This window comes from Urocampus carinirostris, chromosome 18, assembly GCF_059441175.1.
Source record: "Urocampus carinirostris isolate Australia breed hairy pipefish chromosome 18, RoL_Ucar_1.0, whole genome shotgun sequence".
Classification (NCBI taxonomy): domain Eukaryota; kingdom Metazoa; phylum Chordata; class Actinopteri; order Syngnathiformes; family Syngnathidae; genus Urocampus; species Urocampus carinirostris.
In genome coordinates, this window is record NC_142366.1 from 24,214,710 (window position 1) to 24,242,583 (window position 27,874).

Below are 27,874 nucleotides of genomic sequence, written 5' to 3' on the forward strand. Positions count from 1 at the left end.
GTTATATAGTTTTAACTCTCATGAGGTGACTTATACTGTATGTGGTTTGTTCGCTTTGATTAGCAAATTGAAAATAAAACATTGTTAAAATACACACGTTTTTAAGAAAATAAGTCTTACGATACGGCCACCACGTTAGTTAGCAAGCTGTATAATATTTATATTCATCGCTTCTTCCAAAAAGTTACCGAGTTGATAACTCAATTACTCTATAGCACAGGTGTCAAAGTGGTGGCCCGCGGGCCAGATCCGGCCCGCTAAGGGATTGAATCCGGCCCGTTAGATAACTCTCAGAGAAGCGCAAGAGAAAAACAAACTGCAGGTTGAAATGTCAACTTGATGTTGCCAAAGACAGGTGCCTCGAACAAAGACACTGTACTTGTATTTATTTCTCTCTCTCTCTCCCTCTCTCTCTTTCTTCTCCACCCCTTTTTTCCCACTCCATCTCTCTGTGTATCTCTTTTTCTCTTCCTTTGTTGCTCTTTGTCTCTTCCTCTCTCTGTGTCTTTTGACCTCTTTTGCTCTAACTTCCTTTTTTCCTTTTCTCTCTTTTTTCTTTCTCTCTTCATACCCTTTGCGCTTTCTTTTCTCTCCCTCTGTCTTTCTATTTCTTTTTGGATTTCTTTCTTCCTCCTCCTTTCTTTTCTTCCTCTCTTATGACTTTTTATCTTTTTTGTTTCTCACGCTCTCTCCCTCTCTCTCTCTTTTTCTTTCTTTGTCCCGCCCTCTCTCCTTTTCCCTCCATCTTTCTCTTTTTTTTATCTCTCTTTTTCTTTCTCTTTAACCTACTAGTCCGGCCCCCGACAGAATGTTTGTTCTATCGTGTGGCCCCCGAGTTCAAATGACTTTGACACCCCTGCGTTAGATGATGACGGTTAATGAAAAAGTAAGTCACCAACTGCATTATTCCTAACACTGGTTTCATCGCATTATTATAACTTGGGCCAGTTTTCTGAGCACTACTTTTTAGCCAATTCATCCTGATGCTCGCAGCACGGCGGCGCAGTGGTTAGCGCGTGTGCAGGCACAGTTCTATGGTCTTGGGAACCTCCTGCGTGGGTTCAAATCCAGTTACCAGACTTCCTGTGCGGAGTTTGTATGTTCTCCCCGTGCTTGTGTGGGTTTCCTCCGGACACTCAGGTTTCCTCCCACATTCCAAAGACATGCATTTTCAGGTGGATTGGCCGGTCCAAATTGTCCCTAGGTGTGAATGAGCGAGCGAGTTGTCTGTCCCTGTGTGCCCTGCGATTGGCTGGCAACCAGTTCAGGATGTCCCCTGCACACTGCCTGATGATTGCTGGGATGGGCTCCAGCACCCCCGCCACCCTACTGAGGATAAGCGGTGCAGCTGATGAGATGATATCCTGATGCTCTTTTTACTTTTTTTCTCCTCATACATCGAATCTCGTTGCAAACAATGTTTCTTTCAATGGCAATAAAGACAATTTAATTCAAATACTTGCCCGTGGCTCTCCTTTGAGACTCGTTCATGGAAAGATCTACTGGTGACAGACAGGGATTCATGAATAACTTAGGTGTGCTTTAAAATATTGTACCTATAGTCCAAGAGCCAAGTATGTGGGGATATTGATCTGGTCAATAAACGATAATGGACCGCACTTCAAAACTTGGTCCAGGAGAATTGCAACGCAATACTGCTCCCAGGTGGGCAAAAGAAGTACAAATCTGCAAAGGGCTTTTTAGTGCATGAGGCAACGTCTGAGAACATCCAAGTAGCCTGCAGAATGGTTGTTAATATACATCAGCGGAGATAAGTCCTGGAAATTTGAAACCTAACTGGCATGATGTCTCATCAGGCGTCCGACTGTCTACTTGTGTTTCCTAGCATAGTGGGGTTGTTTTATCTTCAAGAGTCTAGAACCATCCTTAGCATACTTCTATCCACAATGCGTAAAATACTAGCATAAATGCAAATGCTGCTTAATTAGCACAGGTATATACTGGAGATTCTCTTGTGCTATAGACAGTATTGTTAGGATGCATTATTCCGTTTCTTTTACAAACATTGCTCTATGATAACTAAGGTCAGTTTCCAAGCACAATGTTGTTAATATATTTTTTCTGCTTATTTTTTTTCTCATCGTCTTTATTACATGTTTACCCTGGGGTGCTATGTCTAATCTCGTTGCATACAAAGTAGTCAATGACAATAGAGACAATTCAATTAAAAAGGGTTGGTGATGTTGCTCAGAACCTTTGTTGGAAAATGCCGGTCTACTAGTGACCCCAAGAGCCAGGGAGAAATCCACAGGTTCGAGAGCATTCTCCATTCGGGCCCCGGTGCTGTGGAGCGCTCTGCCCTCTGGGATTCGATCTGCAACCTTAAATCTAGGCTTAAAACACACATGTACCTCTTTTAGCCTATGAATGACCTATGTAACATAATAGACGATATCTATGTATTGCAAGATATTAACTCCTGTGCAGCCTCTTCATTCATTCATGAGGTTTTTCCTGGCCCTCCTGTAGGTTTTAGATCAGATGGTGTAATATTAGTCTGTACAGCCCTTTGAGACGTCTTGTGATTAAGGCAATCACAAATAAACATGACTCATTAGGGATTTTCTTCCAATGATTTTGACCCAAATTTCCTCTTTCTTGTAAGCAATGTACAATGAGTAGGAAAACAAACATTTACAGGTTTATTCCAGCACTTTAATAATAGTAACTCAGAGAGGCACATATATAATTTACAGGGCTACTGTCTACGTGTGCTCCCACAAAGTGACTTCTGTTCTGAACAGTGCGGGCGGAACGACGGCAGAACCAAAAACATTATCTTTTGGGAAACAAACACGAGCACAAACACATACTTCTGCGGCTAGTCTCTTTTTTTTTTCTTCCTTCAGAGAAACTTGCAAAGTGTTTCCACAGGTTCTTTGTCTTCATGCCTCCGTGAGATCTTTGAGGTAGATAAGATTCTCTGGTCACTTCTCAGTCGCCGCCGAGTCGTGAAACGCACGTCTGCCGCACTGTCGGCCCTTTTGCACCCCTGTTTCCTTCGAGGTAAATTCTAAAAATCATTTTCACGGCATTGGTTTGGTTTCTCCCAAAACAAGCCAATGATTTCAACTTCTTTTGGAGGTGAAAAGGGACAAAAAGGCTGGAACGGCGTCATTGGAAACCCTGTACCCTATTGGCTGCGTCAAGTTTGTGCCTGCGGTGGGTTCAAAAAATAAAAATAGCCGCACTATAAAATGTAGCTCCTTTCATTTACACTTACTTCCACTTCCTGCCCCAACAGACACGCTGAGTAACACAAGTTCATTTCACGTAAGAAAAATCTACGCATACCATGGAGACAACTGAATAAAACACAACAAAATAACCTGACAAAATGTAATATTTCCATATAAGTCTTTCCAGCGCAGAACTGCGAGAAAATGATTATTTTTAAAAAATACTGCCAAATTAAAGAAACTGCGGAATAAGATATGACATGGCAATACTGTTTTTCTCATTTATTAAATAAATTATTTTTCAGGTTTATTCTTTGAGAGGAAAACATTTAAGACTTCCACACTTTCAAAAATATTTTTGGCACTTTCCCTTCTTATCTAATGACCTAATCAAGTCTAGTGCTCAAAGTTTGAATCTTTGCTAAAATATTTAAAACAATTCAATTATATACATATGACTGACATTCATTTGCACGAGACTTAACTGCAATGCAAATTTTCTAAAATTTTCTAATTAGTGCAAAAGTCTAGCAGTGTAAAACAAAAATCTGTGCTTCGTTGACCTTTTAAATGCTGTGAAGGCCGATGACGCCGTCCAATCAATGCAGAAGAAAATCCGTTTTTGGCCAGTCTTAGGAATTCTTGCTACTTTTAGGTGTGTCATAAATATCTTACATGAGCCAGCCAAGGGTGGGATCTACCATCACAGAGACGCAAAATGCCAATTCCAATCGTGCCTCGCTTCCCGTGGAGAGCGTTACCCACAGTAAAAGAAACTACGAGGATCAACATCACAGTGGAAAGTGACGGTCGAAAGCCTGAGGGAAAAACGGTGAGACGATAAAATGACCTTGTTACAAAATGATAAAGTGTCTATGCTCTATTTTTCTTTCTTCTCGCGTCCGTCCGGCAGTGGGTGCGACGTGCTTTTCCACCTACGGGCACACGGCGCTTTTCCAGCTTTCCTGAGGGCCTGCTGACTAACCATCACAAGCGATTGCGCCGTCCCACCTCAAAAAAACCCGATGGGGCGTCCTCCCTTTAAATAAAAAATGCCTGGAGATAGATATCCGAGGCCGCGGCCCACGATATGCAAAACAGGGTGGGAGTTACTGTTCCCCCCACCCCCTTCTCCGTTTCCTTTAAGAGTAGATGGTGATTACTTCCCGCCCGCCGCCTCGGACGAGTAGGACTCGGTTGAGACCTTCAAGCAAGACCTCGAGGAACTCCATATCTGTGAGGGAGGAAGTGAAGGAGCATCAAGTTAAAAACAACTGTTGTCATTTTTGTGCGGTAGTGTTTATTTAGTATTTATGTCGTAATATTTCTGTTTTACAACTTTTGTATTATAGTATTTCTGTAGTGGGATTTTTGCAGTATTTCTACAGAAGTATTTTTGAAGTATTTCCATAGTAAAAGCTGTTTGGTATTTTTGAGCATTTCTTTAGTATTTTTTTGTAAGAGGGCAAAGTGTCCAAAGGCCAGCATCTAGTGAAATTGTCCTTTTTGACACAAAAGGGTTTTATACTGGGAAGAGGATCAGACCACGGTACTCAGCCGGAAAAGGGTGGCATGCGCATGTTAAAATGATCGGGAAATTTGAGGTTTCCAAGTGTGTCTTGTGGTCTGGGAAACACTAATTATTTAAAAAAAACAATGCTAACAGTAATTTTTGAGTTATTTAAAAATGCTTATTATAATATTGTCAGTTTTAGCTTTCCATACATATGGCAATCAAATAGATTACTTTGCCGCCACCTGGCGGCAATTAAAGTCATCTAGGAGCCTGCCTGCTAATTAAGCAGTCAGAATACAAAACAGCAAAGGTGAGTATTGCGTACAGGTAGCATGAATAACAGACGGCAGAAAACAAAGGATACAGTTTTCGTCTCCTCCTCGATTCTTGGGTGGTCCGGGCATGTTGAGCAGAACCAGGTGGGCTCCTTGGGACTTGTTGACGACCACCTCGTTCAGTTTGATGGCCGTGTGCATTCTGCGGACGTTGGTCTGGTTCCTTGTTGAATAAGCACGTCACAATTTCATTTGAACCATACTGCATTTCGAAGAGCACCGAAGGCAAAGTCGACCCCACTAATTTATTGAGAATACATGACCAACTAGTTTGATCAATTCTGTCGTGGGTTTACATGTAAAATAGTCTGATAAATTTCATGTAAGTGGGGTATTAACAGAACAGGCAAATCTAATGCCACTGGGCGGTCATTATGTCATTTCTTGTAGATTGTAGTCGCTCAGGTATCGACCGATCACGGCTCAGCTTACCAACATAATGTGAGCAAACTCAGGTGGACTCTTCATATATGTTATAGGAGCAGAAGTGACAAAATGGCCATCAGTGGAGATATTTCAATTTTGCTGCTGAACTTAATTCCATGCTCGGTTGAGTAGGGTTGGACAGAAAGCTGACAAAACTATTTGGGGTGACTTTGCCTTTAAAATCTTCATCATGAAAATAATGTCATAGTCATACATTTAAAAAAGAAGAAAAAAGGAAGAAAGGATCAGAGGTGTGAGACATTGAAGTGCTCAATATCAACTACGGTTGTGAGAATTTGCTCTACTTTCAAATGTATACAAATAGAAACTCCTTCAAATGTATATAGAGAACTGTCCAATCAGTCAAGTCAGGGCTGCCAAAAACGTTTGTGATTAGCAGTTGACGGTTGGCCTCAAATATAAAAATCACACAATCAATAGTCCTTTGAGTTTGAACGTCCACTCCCGTGTGATACCCCCAAAAAAACCTAAGCACAGTTAAATCATAATAGATGACATAAACAAAGTTTTGCTTTCCACTTTTTGAGCCAATAAGCCTCAAGTGAGTTTATAATCATTCAATGTAAATTTTTTATATTTGGTTTTGTTCGGTTTTTACGCATGGAAAGCCAAATTTTGCTTAAGTTATTCAACAATACAGACACATACACATACACACAAGCGTTCTAGGGCCAATAAAATGCAACTTACAAGCTTCCCCACTCTCTAGAAGGACAAAAAGGGAGAAAACAGAGATGGGCTTTTAGATGCATCTAAAATCAGCGCTAACATGCAGCTAAAAGCAATGCAACATTTCCAAATATCTTACATGACACCCACACCTAATCAGAAAGAGCGATCACTGCTAAAGATGAGTCTCCTTAAGTATGATTTCCTAATAATAGGCAAGTTAGTCTAGTCAAGGAATTAGTCTTTATTAATCCGTGTGCGGTAAAGATGACACATGCGCACGCTCGGCGGCGCAGCCTGAATGACCATGCCATGCATATACTTGTATATTTTTTGCAATTCAATGTACTTTTTTGCATTGTAACCCGCTTTGGTAGGAGTAATGCCTGGTCAATGTTGGCTAGATCAGTAGAAAAAGTAGCACTCAGCTTCAAAAAGGTTTGTGTCTCTGACTACCAATTAGACTATTTTCCTTTAACTTTTCTTAATTCATGGCATTATAACGTTGCTTGTTCCATCAAGCTACTTTCTTTAGACACTGCTCTATGACACCATCACTAAACCTTCCATTGAACAATGAGCGTATCCCAGCCCTACTTACGGCTTCATGTTGAAGAGGTCTCGCATGACCACGTTTGAGTTACACTCGCGGTTGCGATTGCGCTCCATGAAAAGCTTGTCCTTGGTCCAGGTCATGTGAACCCGATCAGGGGCTGTTTCCGACTTGTCGTTCATGGAGGCGTGGGAGGCCGTGTTTTTGTCATGGATCAATTGGGCCTGGAGGGGACAGAGATGGCTTGAAAACATGCACACTGGAGCAGTGAACAAGGTGAGGGAGTAAAATGTTGAAGGAATGCTGGGAAGATTACCCACAATTCAGACCAAGGGAAGAGACACAAATTGGCACAAGGCATTGAAGGAACAAAAACAGGAGGATGACATTGAGGTAAAAAAAAAAAAAAGTGAAACTACATCTCACAGGCTAAACACACACCACTGTACACCATCAAAAATATATAAAAATGCTTCAAAAAAATAATGATGACAGTTGATAACCACGTTTTACTGACAAACATAGATGTATCACAATGAATGATGTTAAATCAAGTAAGGACAGGTGTGGGGTACAAATGGAAAAGTGATTGAGAACAATAAAATGGACAGTTTTGTGAGGTGCTTTTTAAAGTCATCAAGTAACAAATAAGTATAAATTAACCTTTGAAAATGTTGGGCTATGTTTGGAGAACAACACTGTCCATTCTTTGGGATGACTTTGGGGTTATATCCCATATTATAGGGGATTAGGTAGCATTCTTGAGGTGTGATAGGTTGGTATTCACAAAGCTATTGCGGTCATTTTAGAACACAATGAAAAATAACGCCTGGTGGCAGCGAGGCCATCAAAGATCAAATTTGATGATTGCCAAGAGCTGCATTGAAGCCAACGATTACACTTTGTGAAGCCAGCCCAATCGACGGAAGGGAAATTTGGGGGTCACGACATTTACTACCTCGTCCTCCTGTGTGTCCTCTGTCGGAGAGGACTGCCGACTAAGGCTTGCGCCCTCCGCAGCGCCTTGGTTCTTCCTCCGGATAGAGTTACGCGATTCGTCAGTGATACTTTGAATCTGAATAGTGCCTCACCCGAAAGGTGATTGCGGATAAAAAGGAAATGGGAGCGACTGTCAATGATTGCCACTGAGTGAACTTGGGAGACTCCTTTTGTTTTAACCGATTGTAGAGGTATATGGTCTCCAAAATAATTAAGGCGATGATGCTGCATTCGAGCTACTTGCCAAAAAAGAGCCGTCGGCTATACGAATACATGTGACTTGTTTAAACTTTCACTCGAAAACAGTAAACGGGAGAAAAAAGTGAGAATGGGGTGCTAATACCTCTCGCTCCCTCTCAGTCTTGGATAGCTGCATCTGTTTTAACATCTGAGACCTCTGCTCCATCACTAAAGTCTTCTCGTAGGTGAAGGCAGAGATGTCATTGTCATGCTGCACACAGAAAAGCAGAACATCAATGACAATGGTCACCATGATATCTGCCGATTTTTGTTAACCCGCTTGGGTCAATGACTAATTTCAAATGGAGTACGTTCAATAATCAATGATTCAAACGAGTCTCACCATTTCCACAACTTCAACTTCTGCATTGAGCCGTAGATGATAAAGGAACGTTTGGAGATCCTTTTTCATCTGGATGCTGTTGTCATCCATCTGGGCCACAGTGAATATGCGCATCTTGCACTTTCTCCACACCTGATAGAGGATTTTGAAAGGCAATAAAAGGGATTTATTTATTACCGATACAGGATTTATCCCAGCACTTTATAGGCCAGGCTTTTCTTTGTTTTACGACGTACTTTGTGCTGTCGTAGCAGGAAAGGCAGCAGCATCAACAGTCCTCCGTCGTGAACCACCCACCACACATCGATGGTTCCCTCACCGAGGCGATCTTGGTTGGTGGGGAAGCTGTCAACATTTTTAGCTACAAGCAAAGCCTGGTGGGCCGATGTGGTTTCCCGCACGGTCTCTGGAAAGACACAGCATTAACACATTCAGAACAATATTTGAATGCATTTTCGCTGTCTGGCTTTGTACCTATGAAATTTCGCCATGATTGTGGGTCATTAGACTGCTTCCATGTCCCGGGCCAGGCCATTAAGACGGTGTTATGCTTCATCCCACCCAATCCGGCTGACTGAATCAGATGAGACACCCCGTCTCGAAGGTTGGAAGAAACAACAACATGGCAAAAGCCCTTTGTCCGCTCTGCTGTCATGGAAGACTTAATGTTCTGGAGCAAATGACAATTAAAATAAGAAAAACACATCAAAGTCATCAGAAAAAAGATATTCTTTTCACTCCGTTCTACCTGTTCTGCCTTCTTCGCTTCAGTGTCTTTGGTGAGAAAAGTTCCCTCCAAGACATTGCCCACGATGGTTAGGCCTTTCCCGGCCTTCAGCTGGGATGTAAGCGACAGCAGGCGCGGATGCTTGACCGCTTGGTCCGAGTCCAGGTTCAGCAGCACCAAACACTGAGGCCTAGATTTACAAATACATTTTTATGACAAACAAGAGCAATCTATGGTGTTGAAACCCCTGGTTTCATCTTGCATGGCAGCAGAGGTTTAAATGAAAGCTTGTTCAAATCAGTCTGTTAAATTTGGATGTGCAAAGAAAGATATAATTAAATTTAACTCCAGTTCTCTTTTTGCTTCAGTTTCCTCTCAGTCTAGCACAGACACAGATGCCACAGTGTCGACTAGGAACATGCCGTACCTCCAGTTCTTGGTGTGTGGGGGCGCCTCCTCAAGACGGATGAGGGCAAAACGGGCTGCGTTTAGAGAAAGGCCGCGGATGCCATCGCCCCACTCTTTCTCCGCCCTGAAAGACACAAATAATTCAATACAATTATTATTTAAACTTACATCTGTTGTGGCATAGTCTTCACATCTGCAGCATAGTCCTATTGGCCATAAATGTGTGTGTGTGTTTCCTTTTCAGAAAACATGCTACATGTCAGAAATGAACTGGGAACAAAGTTCAGTTCGGTGTGTAGACAACATTCACCAATATATCAAGGGGAATTGAGGGCAATGACGCTTAGCCTCAAAGGACTGCCAAAAAAGGCTTGGCAGCCCGCCATGCTCCGGGAACTAAAGTGGAATTCTAAATTACATACAAATGATGCCGCATATCTGTACATATTACTGTATACACTGTGTACAATGACATTGCACATAATTCTCACCCTCTGTATTCTATGTATTTGTAAATGCATCCAGCGATGGCCATGGCAACAATGGCATAATACCAAGATGAAATGAACATGAGAGCCAGGCACAAGCTCATGCCAAGGAAGGAGAGAGCCCTATGGGAGAAAAGGAAATTAACAACTTCAAAATTCATCTATTTAGAAAACCGTGTCATGCTTTTGCCTCATTAGCGAAGAAACAAATAGACTCAATGTACGATGAACAGCTGAAAGGCTTAAAACTGTGGTAAAATGAATGAAACTCTCAGGACGCAGTATGTTCAACGGGAATTGATTTAGGTTATTATGTATAGTATTGTGCGCTCCTCCGACCTATTCCACTCTAGTCTTGTTATTTACATATTCTTTCTTTTTAAACTATTCTATATAATTACCTTGTATTATACGCTACAATATTTTTTTACTCTATTCTTTTAAATCTATAATTTTATCATTATTGAGTGTTTGCTTGTCAAATGATTTCTTGTATATATCATGTTTATGGTTTATACTGGCTGAATAAATAAATACAATACAATAGTCTTGATGAGAATGTTGTGCCGAATTTATTGTGGAATTAATCTCAATGGGATGAATTTGTGTTTGAATGTGAATGAAAGCTACAGCTTAAGGAGCAACGTTTGACTTTTTTCACTATTTTAAAAGTATTCGTCATGTTTGCATTGTGAGCATAATATGCAGAATTAATCACTGACCAGTGATAGTATTTGAAGCGTGGCCTCCAGTTTGGTGTACGGAGTAAAGTCTGAACAGCACAAGCCAGGTTGACAAACAAGTAACACATAAGGAAAAACCTGGAAGAAGGGAGAAGTAAAATATATCACCTTAATCATCATTTATAAAAATATTCCATCAAAGTTCACAAATTTCAAAAGAAGGCAAAGAGTCTCGCACATGGAGAGGATCGGAGCCACGGCATCTAAAGAGGCGATGAGAATTCCAATTTCGCAGATCCCGGCAGTCAATAGGAGAGCCCAGGTCGGTTCCCCGTTGGCTTTGCCGTGACCGAACACCTGAGAAGCGCATCGGAAAGTGTAAAGGCGACGGGCGGTTCGGTTTTGATTCCTGATAAGTTCGCGCCTCACCTGTAAGAAAGGTACGATGCTGTCCCGTGCGATGGCCTGCAACAGGCGCGGGGCACCGGTCAAACTCTGGAGCCCTGCGCCGCAGCAAGAGAAGAAAGAGCCGATGACAATGACCCAAGGGGAAGGCCATGACAGCGTCCCGATGACGAGGTTCCCTTTGACAGAGTCGCCGAACCTGTGAGAAAAACATAGAATTAGAAACCAGAAGAATAGTGCGCTTAATTTGATATATGGCAAGGTCAATTATTAAAGGAGTAGTATTATTCTTGGACAAAATTCTATTTATTCTATATATTCATGCCAGAGTACCACTAGTTACCTGGTAACTGTATTTATAACTATTCAAGAATTGAATGGCAAAACTCGCATCAGGGAAAGGTTATGAAATTATTCTATTGAGTGTTTTTCTCATGACCTCCTACTGACCTGATAAGAGGCTCAATCCATTTTTACACATTGGCATGTCTGCCTCCCGGTCAAAAAGTTCCAAACTTTGGATCTTAGGCCTGGAGTGATCGTTGATAGGCTACAGCAGGGTTTGGCAACCTATGCTCTTTTCACGAGTAAATATGGCTCGGAGATAAAATAGGGATATTGCAACAATTTTCACTCGTTTACAGTCAAAGTGTCTCAAACTCGTTTTAGCTGTCAATCACTTAATAATCCTAGGCATTTTATGTTCATTGTTTAGACACTTCAATGAAGAGCCATGTCCATTTTAAATACCAAGAAGCTCTAGAGCAATCAGCTTGGATGAGTGGAGATATAAACAGGATTGCGCCGTCAGCAACGTAAATACGTTGGTATCGTCGTTTGCAGTATTTTGAGACATTTTTATAAAATAACTGCTTGCACCTTGTTTTGAAACCATTATTTATGACAAAATCTTAAGTAACTGCGGGAGAGAGACAAATTTCAAGTGGCATATTTATATTGATAGAGGACAGAGGCTCTGGCATTATCATTTCATAGATTTGCTCAAATCAACGTCACACAGATAAAATGCCTGAAGAATTAGATTGTCTGGAGAGGAGATTGAGTGGTTTGGGTTAATTCTGTCTTGAAAAGTATGATGTTGTTCTCTCAAAAATTCGTCTTAAATATCTTTGCCTTTTATGGCGCTTTGGGTGAAAAAGGTTTCTGACCTCTTGGCTACAGAATAAATTAATCATTAACCTGTACTGCCTTGAAACTGATCAACTGATTTTGAAATGTGTTAAGAGCACTGCAATGTGTGTGTTGAAATCATACTTGTCTCGAAGTAAAACCCCCTCAATGCAGGCACCAAACAGCACAACACAGGTGACATCTGTGTTCAAGTTGTTGAGGAGAATAGATGGCATTGAAGTTGAAAGCAATCAATTACAGATCCTAGAAAGTATTTATTTTCAATAACAAAGAAATGTCAATGTCAGCTAAATCCAAGCAGAAGAAAGGAGTCTTATTAACTCCAGCGCAAGGGTAAAAACACAAGTCAATAAATAAAAAGGATACATATGACAGATGTAGTAAAGATAGCCATTATGGTTCCAACTGGAATGGACCTTTGGGCATCCCGCAAATCACCCGATCGATTAGAACCAGCCATGATACCTGCGAGTTCACCAAAGCAAAGAGTATCACATTTTTAAAAAATCTTGAAAAAAAACACAGACCATCAAGTGGTTTCCTCACCAGTGACAGAGGGGAAGTAGATCCCGACAAGCAGAGTAAAAAAGGATGCAATATCATTGACGACATAGGGCAGGTAGATGTCCTGAGCCGGATCGCTTCCTCCCACTGATGACAGCTTCTTGTTTTCCACCAACATACCCAACGGCCCATATTCCGACCACATATTTTCTGGAATCGTCAAGGAAATGACATTTTACCAGACTTTCCTATCGTTGCCTTTGTAAATTGAATTCAAGTGAGAAGATATACGCCAAGTGTTCTTTTATTCCTCAATTATAGTAAAAGTATAAAGAAATCACATTGATGAGAGATAAATAACCACAATGCATCCCAGCTGGGATCAGACGTTTTACCAAATCAAACATAAAATGAAAATCAAAAATCAACCAAACCTGAAATAACGCCGCTGGTAAGCCCGGGGATGCCTTGAATTTGGGTCACGTTGTTGTTTAAAAAATACTCGTCGCAGGTGGCATTGAGCTCGCCTCCGTTGCAGAACAGCTTCCACAACTTGGTGGTTGCGGTCACGTTATCGATGATCTCCATCTTGAGACACTTGTCGAAGTTTTGGTTCCTCAGGGTACGATTTCCCAGCATGCACACACTATAAATAGCAAGGACCACTATATCAATTACTTTATTAATTTGTGTATCACGCGAACCATTACTTTTTGATCAAAAATTGGTATAACATGTCGTTTCACTTTTTCTCTGCTCGAACATTGCGGTTGGATACAATGGAAATAAAAACCGGACGGCGGCGATGAATGCACTGAATCCTAACCACTGGACCGTACATGACACATGAAAAGGCCTCAGAAACCACCAGAGACGAATGGGACAGTAGGTAAAATTATTGTGACAGCGAGATACAGTCTAATACCTTTACGTGTGTCATCTGTATTACTGGTGGTCCAGGGGTTATCATTTGGTGCTCCCACCAGCGCGACCTAGGTTTGAATTTTGCAACCAATATTTTGCAATAGCGGTGAGCCATATTTTTGGACTGATTAACCATTGCACACATTAAGTAAAACCTTGTGCAGCCAAACTTTGACCTATTTTTATGGTTTAAAAAAAATACAGCACTCATCAGCTCCATTCATCATGAATGAAACTGATCTGTACTCTGGTAAGACTCACGGGAAGTCGGGTGGCTCAAATATGGTCTTGATGACTCCGGCGTAGATGGCAAGGATTGAGAGGATGACACAGGCCAGGAAGACCAGGGCAAGTTTGTTGACGTATTTGACACCCACAAAGACAACGACGGACATCAGGGTGAGACAGCACGTCCCATAGACACGCATGTTGTTCAGGAGGGCGGCACCTTCATCCTCTTTCTTATCTGCCACAAAGATGGCCGCTTGAGGCACAATGTAGGTCTGCAGGAGAAGCAGAGACAGATTACAAATTTGCATTGGAGAAGAAAATTAGGGATGGGCGAGTACCGATACCAGATACACCCGACCTGATTTTGAAGATATTCACACTTTTCCGCAATTTAAGCCGCACTGGATTATGAGGTGCATCCCCCAAAAGAGTCTTTTGTCATATATAGGATACACTGGAATATAAGGCGCAGGGATTTAAAACTACAACTACTTGTATAACCGTGTAAACTTACGATATATATTACTGATCAAAATTGCAAAACGCTGTATACAACGGGAATGAAACCTGGGTTGCGGCGGTGAGAAAGCCAAAACCCAACCACTAGACCAATAATGATACACATTACGTCCGAAAAGGCATTTGATTTTATCTCATTATCACACTAATTTTACTCACAGTGCCAAAATGGAATGTTAGACGACAGAAAGTCGTCCTGAAAAAAATAAAGGCAAAAAAGCATGACAAGGGAAACAAATCTTTGGTTTATCTGATGATGCATCAAACTTTGTGTTTCTTTATATCTTTCAGGACAACATTTTTCAAAGTTTTCTCCATTCTTTCACACTGTTTTTGGCACTGTGTGTAAAATAGTGAGATGAGATAAAATCTAATGCCTTTGCGCAAGTCATCCGTTTCACTGGTGGTCTAGTCGTTAAGAGTCGGCGCTCTCCCCGCCGTGACCCGGGTTCGATTCCTGTTGCATTCAATTTGTTGCGATAATGGTTAGCGACGTTTTTTTCAATTCACCAATTGTTGCACAAATAACATAAAACCATGTGGAGTAACGCATGGCATTTCCAATCTTATTCTCTGTATTTTGTGTTACGTAAGGCACCCCGGGTTATAGGGTGCACTTTTCACATTTCTGGCCAATATGGGGCTTTTTTAGGTGCGCTTTATATTCCGAAAATACGGTACTCTTTAAAGTGGCCGAGAAGTATAATCAATTTCATGGAAATTTGGTCAAAAACATAAATTGTAAAAGGCAAAATACACTCACCAATAAAATCTCAATGGTACCCAGGATGTACATTGAGCCAGCAAAAGTTGTACCCAAATAGAAACAGAGACCGACGGCACCGCCAAACTCCGGGCCAAGTGATCTAGAAATCATATAGTAGGAGCCTCCCGCTGCAGACGAGATCAAATTCAAAATTGGAAAGCATTTTAAACTACTGATCAGTTTTGAATGAGTAAGCTTCCTACCTGGCACAACACCATTTGTAGCAATTGCACTCATGGATATGGCTGTCAACATGGTCTGGAGGGAAAAAAATATCTGTCACCTCGATGCAATCGCTAGCTTTTCTGTGCTTGCATAATTATATGATACAGAGTTAGAGACTTTGGGGTAGTTAAGCCACCATTTAGTCTGGTAAAATACATCTTAAAAGATTATGCTCCAAATCTCTCGGATTGGTAACGGATATAAGCTTTACTGTGAAATCAGTCATCGTGTAACTGACATTTTCAGCAGTCATTGCACGATAGTGTTTCAGTGAGAAGAAAGACGAGGCACAGGCCACAAAGGCTTCTGGAGGTCAAACTAACAGGAAAAAAATAAAAGAACCGCGGGGAAGAAAACAAAAGAAAGTAAGGAAATGTAAAATTGAAAATAAAGAAAGCAAGGGCGAGAGAAAGAGAGGGCCAACATGGAAAAATCTTCCACTATCCACGACCAAGATAAACCTCCGGCTCTTCGTCGTCCATCCGGTTTAAAAAGGCAGACAAGCTGGAGTAAAGCCAATTAGTCGTTAATTTTACCGCTCACTTCCTCTTAGATCCAGAGCAGCGACACAGCTTCACACACTACCAGGAAAAACTGACATAACATTCCTCGAATAAAAATGAGTGAAAACATCTTGACGACAGCAAATAATTAAAAATATTATCTGACTAAAGGGACATTCCGTATACATGTCTCACTCGGAGTTGTGTTTGTTTGGATAGTTTGGAAGTGCAGTTTAATACTATATAATTAAATACTATATGGATAAAATACTTTATTTAATTCTGTTTTGAAGTTTGCCAGGAAATAAGCCAATAAAATAGATGCACACAAATCATTTTATTTACATTATCTAAATTTTATTTTGGTTTAAGAGTTCAAGTGAATAGAATAAAGTATATTGTCATTGTAACAAGTGAAATGCACAACAAAATTAAAATGTGCCATCTGATGGTCCAAAAACAAGATAAAATACCACAGTTAAGATAATAAGTGTAGTAGTAAGAAGTAGTATTCTATGTCATTTAAGGTTAACTCCTATACTATTTTTTTAATTTTTCAATCTCGGACATTTCAATTGGACAGCGCTGCACAAACTATGCTCTTTGACTACACAAAGCATGTAAATATGCCAGACCGTTTGGCCTGAGAAGTCTGAATGACCATCTTTTTGACCATGATCAGCCTTATTCTTGTGTAATATAAACAAACCTCGCATGCAATCTTGCAGTAGTAATTTATGCATTTTTTATGGGGCACATCTTCAGAAGACGAACATTAATGCATAACACATAATTCTATGAATTTTGAATATCGGGACTTTTTGGTCATTTAATTTCAAACTGGTTCTTTCATTCACATTATTTAAATGCAAAATGTATAAATTGTTAGTGGCTTTCACAACGTCAACCAGCAAGGAGGGAGACAACATCTCATTGAGATTGTATCTAAGGTTTTTGCATGTACTTTTCCTGATTAATCTGGAGTAATCTATTGTCTACCGCCGGATTGGGAAATATCAGCGAGTGTGTGGGAGTGCAAATTGCAGATTTCTGACACTTTGCAGATGGAGGGATTACATTTTAAGCGCGGGGAGCGGAAAGGTTGGACTGTCATTATGTCACACAGGCGGTTGGAAACATAAAAAAATATAAATTCATAAATCCTTGCATGTGACGGCTCTCAATCTGCTAAAAAAAAAATTAAAAGCGAGACCATCTTGCCATACATGTATCTACTCTGAATTTTAAATCAAGCTACATCAATAAAAAAAGAACATAGATGCTTTTGTGACAGCTCAAATTGGTTTACGTTGCATCAGAAACACAAACGCTAAACATGTCATACTCACACAGGAGCAGCACAAGCCAACGATAGCCAGCGATTCTAAGATACCAGCAGTGCCGACTATCCAGGTAAGGCGAAGAAAAAGGATGACCCCCAGGATGTTCTGGAGGCAGGGCAGGTAGACACCCATGAAGGTTCCCATTCGTGGGCTCTAAAAAGAAGTAAAACAAAGGTCAAACCAATAAATGTAATGTTCAATAAACGTAATAGACACGAATACCAACAGACAGATGTGCACAGTCTGAATGATGCTGGTTCAGTATTAAACACAAAATAAGACCACTAAACAACAGGACCACAGCTCAAAGAGAGACCACACATCAATAAACACAAAAAAAACGAAAAGAAGGTTACTGGTCACCCTGAACAACAAAAAGACACATACAACACATTCAATTCCCACCTTGACGGCTTTCTTTTTCGGGCCTTCGTCGTCGTCGGCTTCCTCGTGTTCCTGGGCTCCTTGGGGTAGATTTGTGTAGTTTGCAAGTTTATCCAGAAGTGATGACACCATGGGGTTGCTGTCCATTTCTTCCTGAAATGAAAAAGGGAGGATTTCGAATGCTAAATAAAAACTTCTCATACAGATTTACCTTTATTGGAGGGCAACTTTATAGTTTGACGCACCCTACATCAATGAAATTTAAGAATCTAAACTATCTGAAACATGCTTAGAGAGGAAGTGCCTCAAAAACCTTTCGGGAAACAGCAGCATGACCCTATCAGGCTTAAGTTGGCTTTATGAAGCAAAGGTTATGCTTTCTAATTAAGTCAATACAAAGTCCAGTCATCGGGTGCACAGTAGGGTTAGCCAAAAATCAGCGCAAAGCACCTGGCAGTGCCTCAGCTGGGTTAACTTTTCAAGGTAAATGAGCTTAATAAGATGCAGATCAAGGATGAACCAGACTTGTGAGAGTAGGTTTTTTGTGCTTTCCTTGGCAACAGAACCAAAAATGGACAGTATTTGTACAGTCTTACAGACACTTCACCCAAGTTTTTATGAAAACCTGTTCATATACATAGATGAGGACAAGTTCAACATTTTGCTTACCTCAAAAAGTGCCATGTTGGTGCCATCATAACTGTTGCTCTTGTCATTGTCTGTATTGTTGATGAAGGGACTGTTTTCCTTGGGAACGCCATCACCTGAGAAGAAAAACAAACTGTTTTGTCTTCAGGGTCTCACCACAAGGAGTGGTGAAGAGATGTAACAAGTAGTGTTGGGTCATACATCTTTACTTATTGCTTAGGAAATCACACGCACAGAACAAATAATGTCGACAGCATTTTTGTTTTGTTTTATGGCCTACTCGGAATTTCAGCAGCTGTTAATTTAACATAAAATTACTTCAAACAGTTACCATGACTAACAGCAATCATACATTGGTAGGTATTTCTCTATTTAGTATAAAAAACAAATCAAATGGTCAAATGCATCACAAATCAGCACACTTTTCCATAACATCTTTTCAGAATTTGTGTTTGTTCAGCGTCAGACGGATAGCAGTCAAAGAGGGTAGAGTTAAAATGTGGTTGTAACCACAAAATGAAATAGAGTGCAGCATATTACACTAGAAGAAGGAATCTACACAAGCATTTAAAAACAATTAGGCACATTAAAGGCCACTCATCAATTGTAAACAAACCGCAAATATCTTGCATGCTTTCTCTTTAAAACGCGCTGTTTTTTGCGGTAAATCTATTGATACTTGGTAAAACTAATCATATCTTAACATTTCAAAGGTTAAACGTGGGATGCATAAAACGAATAAAAGTAATGGAATATTGCACAGCATAAAGCAGTGCTTTATTTTCTTTAGAACATCTGGTACAAAAAAGAATAGCCGCCTATGGAAGTCTGGCAGGGATTTGATGGGTATCTTTTACTGTTTGATTCCGATGCCCAGTGAATAAGAGGCTTGCACCATGGCTTAGTGTAGTTTAATCACAGACAAAGTCACAATGTCCTTGCACTCAGCAGGCCTTCACAGAAATGGTCAATGCCGCGTTTAAAAATCAATATCATGCGGCTCTCTATTTATCAGGTTTATTTTTTGGGGTAGAGTCGATTTGTAATATGACACATTCTTGTCATTTGGCATTGCAAATGAACATTAGAGTATCATTTCTGCTTAGCATAAAAAAAAACACCATATTTCATACAAGGTTCCGCCTCTCTGTCAATAACAATTCCGGTGACCTTGAGTTGCACTTGCGACTGTAATAGGAGCCAAGCAAAAAGGGCCAGCATCAACAAATGCCGTAGGTGGAGGCCCAATACCACAGTTAATGTGATACAATGTTAAAACACAAAAGAGTAATAAAAACAGTGGCTAAGAAGTAAATTAAGAGAGTAACCACATATTATCACACCATTCTCTCATTTTGTGGTTGACAAAATTATCGCAATACTTATGTTTTCCAGTTAACAATAGACTATGCCAATATTGAGGCTGCCAAACACCAAAGCAGAACGTGTTCACTGTAATGCATTCAATTCAAAAGAGTAGTTAATTAGGCGTTTTTTTATAAGCTATACATCTATTGCATGAGCATTGAGTAATGTACCAAAAGCAACAACAATGATGTGATATGGTGTAAAATATTATTATATGCACCTTATATGTTATTTGCCAAAGCAGTTCACAGTGTTTACACGTCAGGGGACTTGCTAACGCCAGTCTTTGGCAGATGGTTACCCTTCAATTATTACCGGTATCTGAAAGATTGTGGGGAGCCAAAAATGAAGATCCATAATACATTTTGGCTCGGTCTTCAAGAGTTATATATTGTTGTTTGTTAAAGGGATGGAACCGGTATTTGCACATGAAATACAGACGTAATTTTGGTTGCTATATCCAATAAGAGAAACGTTTTACTAAGACAAACTTCCAGGAAGTGAGCATTGAATAAGATAAGCATTTACATTATTTGCGACAATCCAGCATGTGTCCCTTCTGCTCTCCAAATCTTGGTGTTGTCACCTAAAGGGTCTTTTTCTTTATACTAGTAGTTCGAAGGAACATAAAGCAGACCTCAATGAAAAAGATCATCTGAAGAGATTGCTGATCAGCATGTTTTGGAGTCTTCCCTCTTCCACCATATTAGATTCAAAGCGATTAAGATCATTTTCAGGCTTTTTCAGTTTGCTGATTTGCTGATCATAAGAATCAGATATGTGGGCAAAGTAGGTATACACCCCAAAATTAGTTCGTTTTTTTCAAAGACCTGTGCTTTGTGTGTTTGTAAAGTCTACTAGTGTGCATGGGGTGCTCAAATATTTCAATCTTTAAAGCATATCTAGATAGAAACTACTATATAAATCCAGATTTGCGTTTGTGTGTGTGAGTGGGAGTTGTGTTAGTATGTCACTTATAGGCTCCAAAACGGCTAATTAGCGTGAACATTTACACAGTAGTACTTTAGGCCTCTGGAATGTATTCAGCTAAATTTCATGTCATAGCAGCCAGCAAACAACAACATCGATAAAACATCTGCATTTGTGAACAAGCGGCTCTGGAGCTGCATGAGGTCATACTGCTCTTTGGCACTGCCCAGTGGCTCCATGGCGCTTTTAAAAAAAAAAAACACGGCCAACAACAATGCTCAAGTAGAATGCCCTGCAACGTCAGGCCCTACAATGCCAGGCCATTATGCTTATATGCAACTAGTGTCATTTGGACAGGTACAGTGAAATCACCTGAAATCTATCACAGTGTATTCAATCAAATTCAGATAAAAGGCTATAACAGTAAACCAGATTGTCGGAGACAGACAGACAGACAGATAGATAGATAGATAGATAGATAGATAGATAGATAGATAGATAGATACTCTATTCAGGAACGTGCAACAGCTATTACGTTTTTTTGTACAATTCATTTTTTTGTGAGATTCCTGATTTAAAGAGGTCTTGATCCTTGGGCAAAAGGGGATAAAATTCCATTAGCTCAGTGCTTACTGATTGGTAGAGGTTCATCATTAGGTAGCGGGAACATTGAAGATCCGCTAATGGTTAGGTCGGCTTCTCTGGTCACTGTGGTAATAAATGACCAGGCATCCTATTTATATCGGCTAAGCCCTGCACTGTGATGATGCCTAAGCTGCCTAACGTTGGCGGAGTTAGCTCATGGTACACTCTGCAAACATAAAATGGGAATACAAGTAGGATCTTGGGCCCGGGCCCAAACCTGACCGGAACCCAGCTCGGAATATGGCCTTAAAATGTCAAGCGTTAAGTCAGGCCGGGTCGGGCTTCCCTCCCGCCGTTTTTTTCCCCCTTCGAGGAAGATCTGCACAGCATGAACTTACTTTTTCTCAAGTAATTATTTAAATGGAAGGTTTTTGTTTCTACTTGAGTAATTTTTCTAAAGTAACAGTACTTTTACTTGGGTAACACACTTCTGTGCTGCATTTTGGCGCCGAAAGTTATATTATTCAGACAACTCATTCATAAAGAACAAACGTATTAATTAAACTATTGGTTTAACTCCAAATCATGAAATCCAGAGAAATTTTCATCTTCGGTGACAATGTGAAAGATGCGCGGCTTCCTCATTCCACCTCTACGTTGCTTATGTCAGACATCAATTCTGCTTCTTTCCAAAGGTTTACAAGCTTTCCTCTTTTCAGCCAAATATTTCACTCTTTATCTTGTATTCTGCAGAATATGATTTTCTTTTCAGTGGCATTTTGTTTAATTTCACTGCATTTTGCTGCACTTGCCCGAAATGTTCACGAAATTCGGCGCAGCACTTGGAAGTACACCCTTTAATTGAAGGACTCAAAAAACCCAAGCTACGTACTTGAGCCAAAATGCACACTTTGGCGCCGAAATGCACTTTGGGCCCGAAGTAAGCACAGCGCCGAATCAAAGCTTTGGGTTTACTTCATGTTTGGTCCATCAAATCAAGTTAATCAGTCGTGTTCGGCCAGGTTCGGGCTTAGATACCCGCAGGTTATTCCAGGTAAGGCAGGATTTTTCATGGCCGATCTCAACTTTAGGTGGTAGTGACTATACAGTAACTGAAGACATTATACTGTATACTTGTGAAGAGTCAAAAATCACGTCCTTGAAATCCTAATGGAGGATGGACTTGAACCGAGTGTTACCAACAGTAAGATCTACCAGCGTCTCAAAACCAGCATTGACACGTGTGCAAGTTAAAATACAAAAAACTGTACGGACGAAAATGTAGCAGTGCGAGTGTAGTTTTCATATTCAAATGTATTAAAAATATGAGAACCCTTGGGATTCGTGAGGTTTAAAAAAATAACTACCATAACTCTTGACATTGTCACGGTACACGGATCCCTGAAACGCATAGATCCTCGAGGCAGCAATGAGGACGCAACTCTGGATAGCCTTCAACAGTAGTTTCTCGGCAGAGCAGATACTCGTCGTCTCTGTGGAATCCATAACTTCTAGGTCCAATATTTTTGCACAAAATTGAAAATCCATTGTGCCACTTGAAAAAAGGTTTTCATTTATGGAACAATTTAGATGAAAACCTTCTTTTTAGGAATACTAAAGAAGGCATGGAGCTTTGAAAGTTTCTTTGGGTTTTATGTTATATGAGTCACTATGGATGTTATAAGTTTGAAATGTCATGTGTTTGTTTTCCAATTTTCCTTGTGGTTTAAGGTTGTGCTTTCTTATTTTGCTTTGAATGTTTCCTCTGCAAGCATAAAAATTAAAGAGAGGTAGGCAACTAAAAGCTTCAGCTTCAGCCTACTCTCTTTGGGCACGTTTATGTCTTATACCATTGTATAGCACGGGTGTTTTTAGTTCAAATAGTTGATTGTTTCCATTTAATTATTGATTCATGATCTTTTTGTGCTGTGCCTAAATACAAAGCGACAAATAATATTCATACACATTTTTTCGCATGGTCCATAGAATAACGACGCAGGAACGCATCAAGAATCGGTTGTAAAATCAGCGTAAACAAAAATTGTCAGGTGAATAACAAATTTCCGAGAATTAAAAAAAACTATCGGACTCACCCCTCCGACGAGAGCCTCCCCTCTGCTCCATTTTGAGGAGCAGGGCTTGAAAAGGTTCACCAGAGGAGGGGTCCCAACTGGGCTCCCCGGGGAAACTCCAGTGACAGGGCTACCAAAGTATAGCGATATTGTTTGGGAAGTGCAGAAGTCAGGAATGCTGCCCTGTGCTGTGTGGATAATGTGAGGATCAGCTATTTCGGTGAGCGGCAATGTGCGTGTGTGTGGAAAGTGGCCTGTGATGACGATGTCAGCGACAGCCATGCTTCACAAAGCGCCTGTTGCCATCGTGCACGCTCACGCGCATGCTTTCTCTCAATCACCCTGAGCTGGTGATCCCTTCTACTCATATTAACACTTCGCTTTCCATGTGTGAATGTAAACGCACGTACCGAGTGGGAGGAGCGCAGAAAGTGAGGGAAGCGGAAGGCTTAGGGCAGGGATCGCTAAGCAGGTGCCCATCCCAGCCAGGTTTTTGGAATCTGGGGTGAAACTACAGGGACATCATGCAAACTCCACATAAGGAGGCCGGGAGCTGGAAATGATTCTGAGACCTCTTTACTGTGAGGACATGCTGGTCACGAAAATAACGTTTCAACGCAAAACGTCATGTCGATCCACGTGCCAATTGATTAAAAATTCAAATTTACCAAATGAACCAACTTGTGGTCTCGGTGTTCCATTCTCAACTTTGGGATCCGTGCAACTTCGTTGCCATAAGTTATTCCATTGCCGAGGGTTTGATATAATATTATAGTATGATGTAGTTAGTCCCTTCCAATGGTTCCCCTTTCCCTCCACTCAGGTCAAGCGTCTGGGTTTCATCCTACACAGTACACTCTTCCATTCTCATAGAATGAAGATCACCCGATCCACATACTTTCACCTTCGTTCCATCAACTGTCTTCCACTCCGGACTCAAAACCCATCTCCTTTGACACACCTACCCATCATTAACTGCCTCACACGCCCCTCTCCCTTCTTTAACTGTACTAATTTTATTTTTGTATTCATTGCTTGTTTGTTTTACTCTGGTTTTATTGTAGTTTTATATTGTGTGTACAACTACCTTGGGTGTCCTAAAAGGTGCTTTAAATTATAAATTATTATTAGTATAATTACTACAACAAACTAACCATGGACCAGTTGTTGCCGACGACTGCCACAAAGTGCACTGGGGTGGCCTGTGGACCGGTTCAAGAAATAACAGCTAAAGGTCATTGTAAATATCTAATAAAATTACAAAATATAAAATATTTGTATTTGTATCTTGACAAGTATAAGAAACCACTAACGTGATCGGTGTCCCTCAATTTATTTTTCTAGAATATCTCCAGAGCCCTTTTTTGAGGTGTTGCTGAGCCCATTTTAGCCCCGCTCCTAATTGTTACAACGTAGTAAAAACAGAATAGTAGCGATTTAACACCATATTGGCAATATAGCAGTTGTTACCTGAGAAAAGAAGCTTAAACTGGTAGCCCTTGACACTAATCAGTAGAAAATTATCATCCTTGGGCTTCAAAAAGGTTGATTACGCCATGTTTAAGGATAAGGGAGATAGTTGGACAGCAATGAAATACAATAGATGTATACATGCATTACAGCTAGACAAGCTATGAAGAAAAAAAATGACTTAATAAAACTCAAACTTGCCTTTGCTGTGTCATTGATCATATGACATAAATATGAATATCATTAGATGGGAAATAGTATATAATCGCCTAAGGTGGTCCTTCCCGGAGCCAATTAGCAAAGTCACCAAACTCAAACTACTGTACTTCCGTTGCAGTGTTAGGTCTCATGACAGGCGGAGATAATGTGACATTAGAGCACAAGTTGACTTGGTCGCTAGCTAAAATGATGCTTAGCGCACTGATAATTTTAGGCTGAAACGAAAAAAAATTCAGGCAATTAAGTTGGACGTTAGCTCCTACAAAAGCTAATAGTAAGTTCAAGCTAGCTACCCATGAATTGGCTCATGAGTTTTGTAATTTGTTAAAACAGGAAGTGTTATTGTTTTCAGGTGTCTACAAGTTAATTGCAATTCGATTTGACATTAAAGTAAGCACAAACATCTTTGAAAAATACATAAAATTGTACTTTTATGCAGGTTGCTCTGTATTTACAAATATTTTGAACCATGTAGTGTAACATCAACGCAATTGCTAAGAATAGCAAAGGGGACCTGACGACACCAGGAAGTCATCCTCTTGCTCTATGACCCTACCTTTGTTTTAGCTGCTCATTAATCTGTCTGTCTAAGAGCATGTGAACTGAACTCAAATCACTTAACCAGATTAGGCTAATCCCGAACTTTTTATAAAACACAGGAGCCATACCGGGTCTACAGCGCAGAGCAAGGCAACACTGTTGGCCACAAGCTCTAGGAGAGTGGACTTGCATTTTGGTCTTCTGGCCAAAGGCTACCGACCAGTCGATGAGCACGTTAGTATGCTGGGCCACACTGGCTGCTTGTCAAAGTGAGACACTGAGCCGTGACTCACGGGACATAAACGCATCTTTCAAAATCAGTGCGCTCAACGGTACCCAGGATGCTTTGCGTTGAAAAAGCATGCATTAACATGAAGAAATTTCCACTTTCTCACCAAGCTGTGTGACCATCAAACATCTGCTGAAGGTATCATTAGGTGTCAAAGCTGATGCTTTAAGAGGGTCCGTCAAATCACTTAGTAAGAAGGATTTAATCGTATCCAGACTCAACTTGGTTGGATGTCAGATGGCTGCAATTTCTCTGAGTGGGATTGCATATGCACATGTTTGTGCGCTCCACTTAATGACATCCTCGGGTCTTAACCCTAAAGCAAACAACAGTTATGTAACACACACCACAGTGTACTGGTGTCCATTCTGTGCTTTCTATTCAGTGGATCTTAAGTATGGAACTTAGAACTATGAGTATAAAATTGTGAAGAATAAAAAATGTCAATAATATTTAAAAGTAGAAGAAAATCTCCTAAAAGGTCAAGTCAATTTAAGTCCTGTTATTTTGTGACACCCTTAATCACAAGAAGTTTCAAAGGGCTGTATACACTACAGACTACATATTATTATTACACCATTCCTCGCAGAAGCACCATTTTGACATGACAAAGAGAACAAAACAAGCCAGCAACTCAATTCATTATTTACGTTTATCATGAAGCAAAGGAAAACTGATGACTGTCAGAATGGGAATTGCTAAATCAATGGTCAAATAGATTTATGCCGGCAGAACAAGAGCCCGACCGCCTGGCATTCATTGTTTAATACGGCCAAAGCGTGTTGCCCACAAGCCTAGCTTTGTGTCAGTGAGAGGGTTGGCACTCTCAAATCGGCACGCACAGTACAAAATTAAAAAGTAATATTGAATACAATAATGAATTGTAACCATCAATTTACCCCAAATAGTTTTATTGAAAAAATAAAAGGATGAGCTGAAAAAGTGACTTAAGAGGGTTCACAAGAAAATAAATGTGTATCAAAATGGCACCAAGCAGTGTGTACACTTGAGTCTTATCACAGAGACCATATTGAAAAGAGGAGCTGGCCCTGTAAGGTCTGGGGAGTGGAAACAGGAAGTTGCAGTCGGTGAACACATTACTCCCTGACTTTCAGATTAAAAAGAAATCTTAAAATACGAAAAGTATGGAAATAATGGGACCATTTTTCACATTTTATTTCCTTATGAACCCAAGCAACTCTAGAGAATTTTAACTTTCAAAGTGAGGAAATATATATATTAGATATGCAATAACATGACAATATCAATTGATATCATGGCTCCGTAAAGCCTACCAGAGTTCCTCCACACAATATGTACTTAAAGCCATATCTTTATTTCACTTCTCACTCAATTCTGGGACAGAAAATTGACTTTCCTTGAGGTTACTGGAAAATATGTCCTCACGGGGTTGTCCATGACCAGTGCAAACTGTTCTTTTGGGAAATGTCGTAATTGTGGCCTGTGCAGTCCTTTGAGACATTTTGTCATTAAGGGCTATACAGATAAATGTGACTTGAGATGTTTTTATTCCGTTCAGACTCCAGTCAACACAGAAGTTGAGTTTCACCCATTTACACAATACTACGAGGACATAAAAGAGGGGCAATTGGACTGGTGTGTTGGCATACATGAATATAAACAGCATTTAACAGAACCAGATTTAGTCCGGGAAACAAATGTCAAGTACAGTTGAACCTATGTTTGCATATTGAAACATATAAACTCAGTATTGTATAGCTGGTACCCGGCCAGTTCATGCTATGAGCAATCTAGCTATGACTAGTTCTGCAGTCTCTGCAATGTGCTGTCTCTTGAATCTTGCAACAACACAATTTTAACTAAAAATACAGAACAACGCAAGGAATGCAGATGTAAGATTGGGAACTCGGCGTTCCCTCTCTATATGCATCGGGCGGGTGGTGTTTCACCTCCCCCTACTGAGCCAACAGGAAGCCAGCCAGCAAGATAATCAATAGCAGTAACTGCTATGTAACAACCATTACAACATTGGCCAATACTCATGAGGCAACAACATGCTTTCAGACCCTCCCTTGGCTCCAACTCAAATCTGATAAAAGTGAATACGAACCTATCCCATGATGTGCAAAATATCTGAAAAATATCTCAGGTTGTCAATTGAATGTGTTCTTTATGTAAAAGTTAGATCTGGGTATGACTCCACAGTG

At 40.4% G+C, this 27,874-nt stretch overlaps 1 protein-coding gene across 7 annotated transcripts in view; it reads right to left on the reverse strand.

Annotated features, from left to right (window-relative positions):
* Positions 1-2,654: 2,654 nt before the first annotated feature.
* Positions 2,655-27,874, reverse strand: part of slc12a7b (solute carrier family 12 member 7b) — a 36,628-nt gene continuing 11,408 nt past the window's right edge. For 2 of the 7 annotated variants that reach the window (XM_088322609.1, XM_088322612.1), the window contains exons 2-26: positions 18,234-18,328; positions 17,586-17,717; positions 17,187-17,333; positions 15,313-15,367; positions 15,107-15,237; positions 13,855-14,096; positions 13,104-13,315; positions 12,712-12,879; positions 12,532-12,630; positions 12,289-12,346; positions 11,038-11,212; positions 10,847-10,965; positions 10,648-10,746; positions 9,929-10,048; positions 9,457-9,561; positions 9,051-9,219; positions 8,777-8,972; positions 8,539-8,708; positions 8,303-8,434; positions 8,063-8,170; positions 7,679-7,795; positions 6,769-6,944; positions 6,189-6,203; positions 5,081-5,214; positions 2,655-4,434 (exon numbers count right to left, since the gene is read on the reverse strand). In XM_088322609.1, the coding sequence (XP_088178735.1) occupies positions 4,343-4,434; positions 5,081-5,214; positions 6,189-6,203; positions 6,769-6,944; positions 7,679-7,795; positions 8,063-8,170; positions 8,303-8,434; positions 8,539-8,708; positions 8,777-8,972; positions 9,051-9,219; positions 9,457-9,561; positions 9,929-10,048; positions 10,648-10,746; positions 10,847-10,965; positions 11,038-11,212; positions 12,289-12,346; positions 12,532-12,630; positions 12,712-12,879; positions 13,104-13,315; positions 13,855-14,096; positions 15,107-15,237; positions 15,313-15,367; positions 17,187-17,333; positions 17,586-17,717; positions 18,234-18,328 (3,266 nt within the window). In that variant the 3' untranslated portion in view covers positions 2,655-4,342. Of the gene's footprint in view, positions 4,435-5,080; positions 5,215-6,188; positions 6,204-6,768; positions 6,945-7,678; positions 7,796-8,062; positions 8,171-8,302; positions 8,435-8,538; positions 8,709-8,776; positions 8,973-9,050; positions 9,220-9,456; positions 9,562-9,928; positions 10,049-10,647; positions 10,747-10,846; positions 10,966-11,037; positions 11,213-12,288; positions 12,347-12,531; positions 12,631-12,711; positions 12,880-13,103; positions 13,316-13,854; positions 14,097-15,106; positions 15,238-15,312; positions 15,368-17,186; positions 17,334-17,585; positions 17,718-18,233; positions 18,329-23,188; positions 23,407-27,874 lie in introns of those variants that run through there. The other 5 variants (XM_088322615.1, XM_088322616.1, XM_088322613.1 and 2 more) reach the window with 5 other exon arrangements.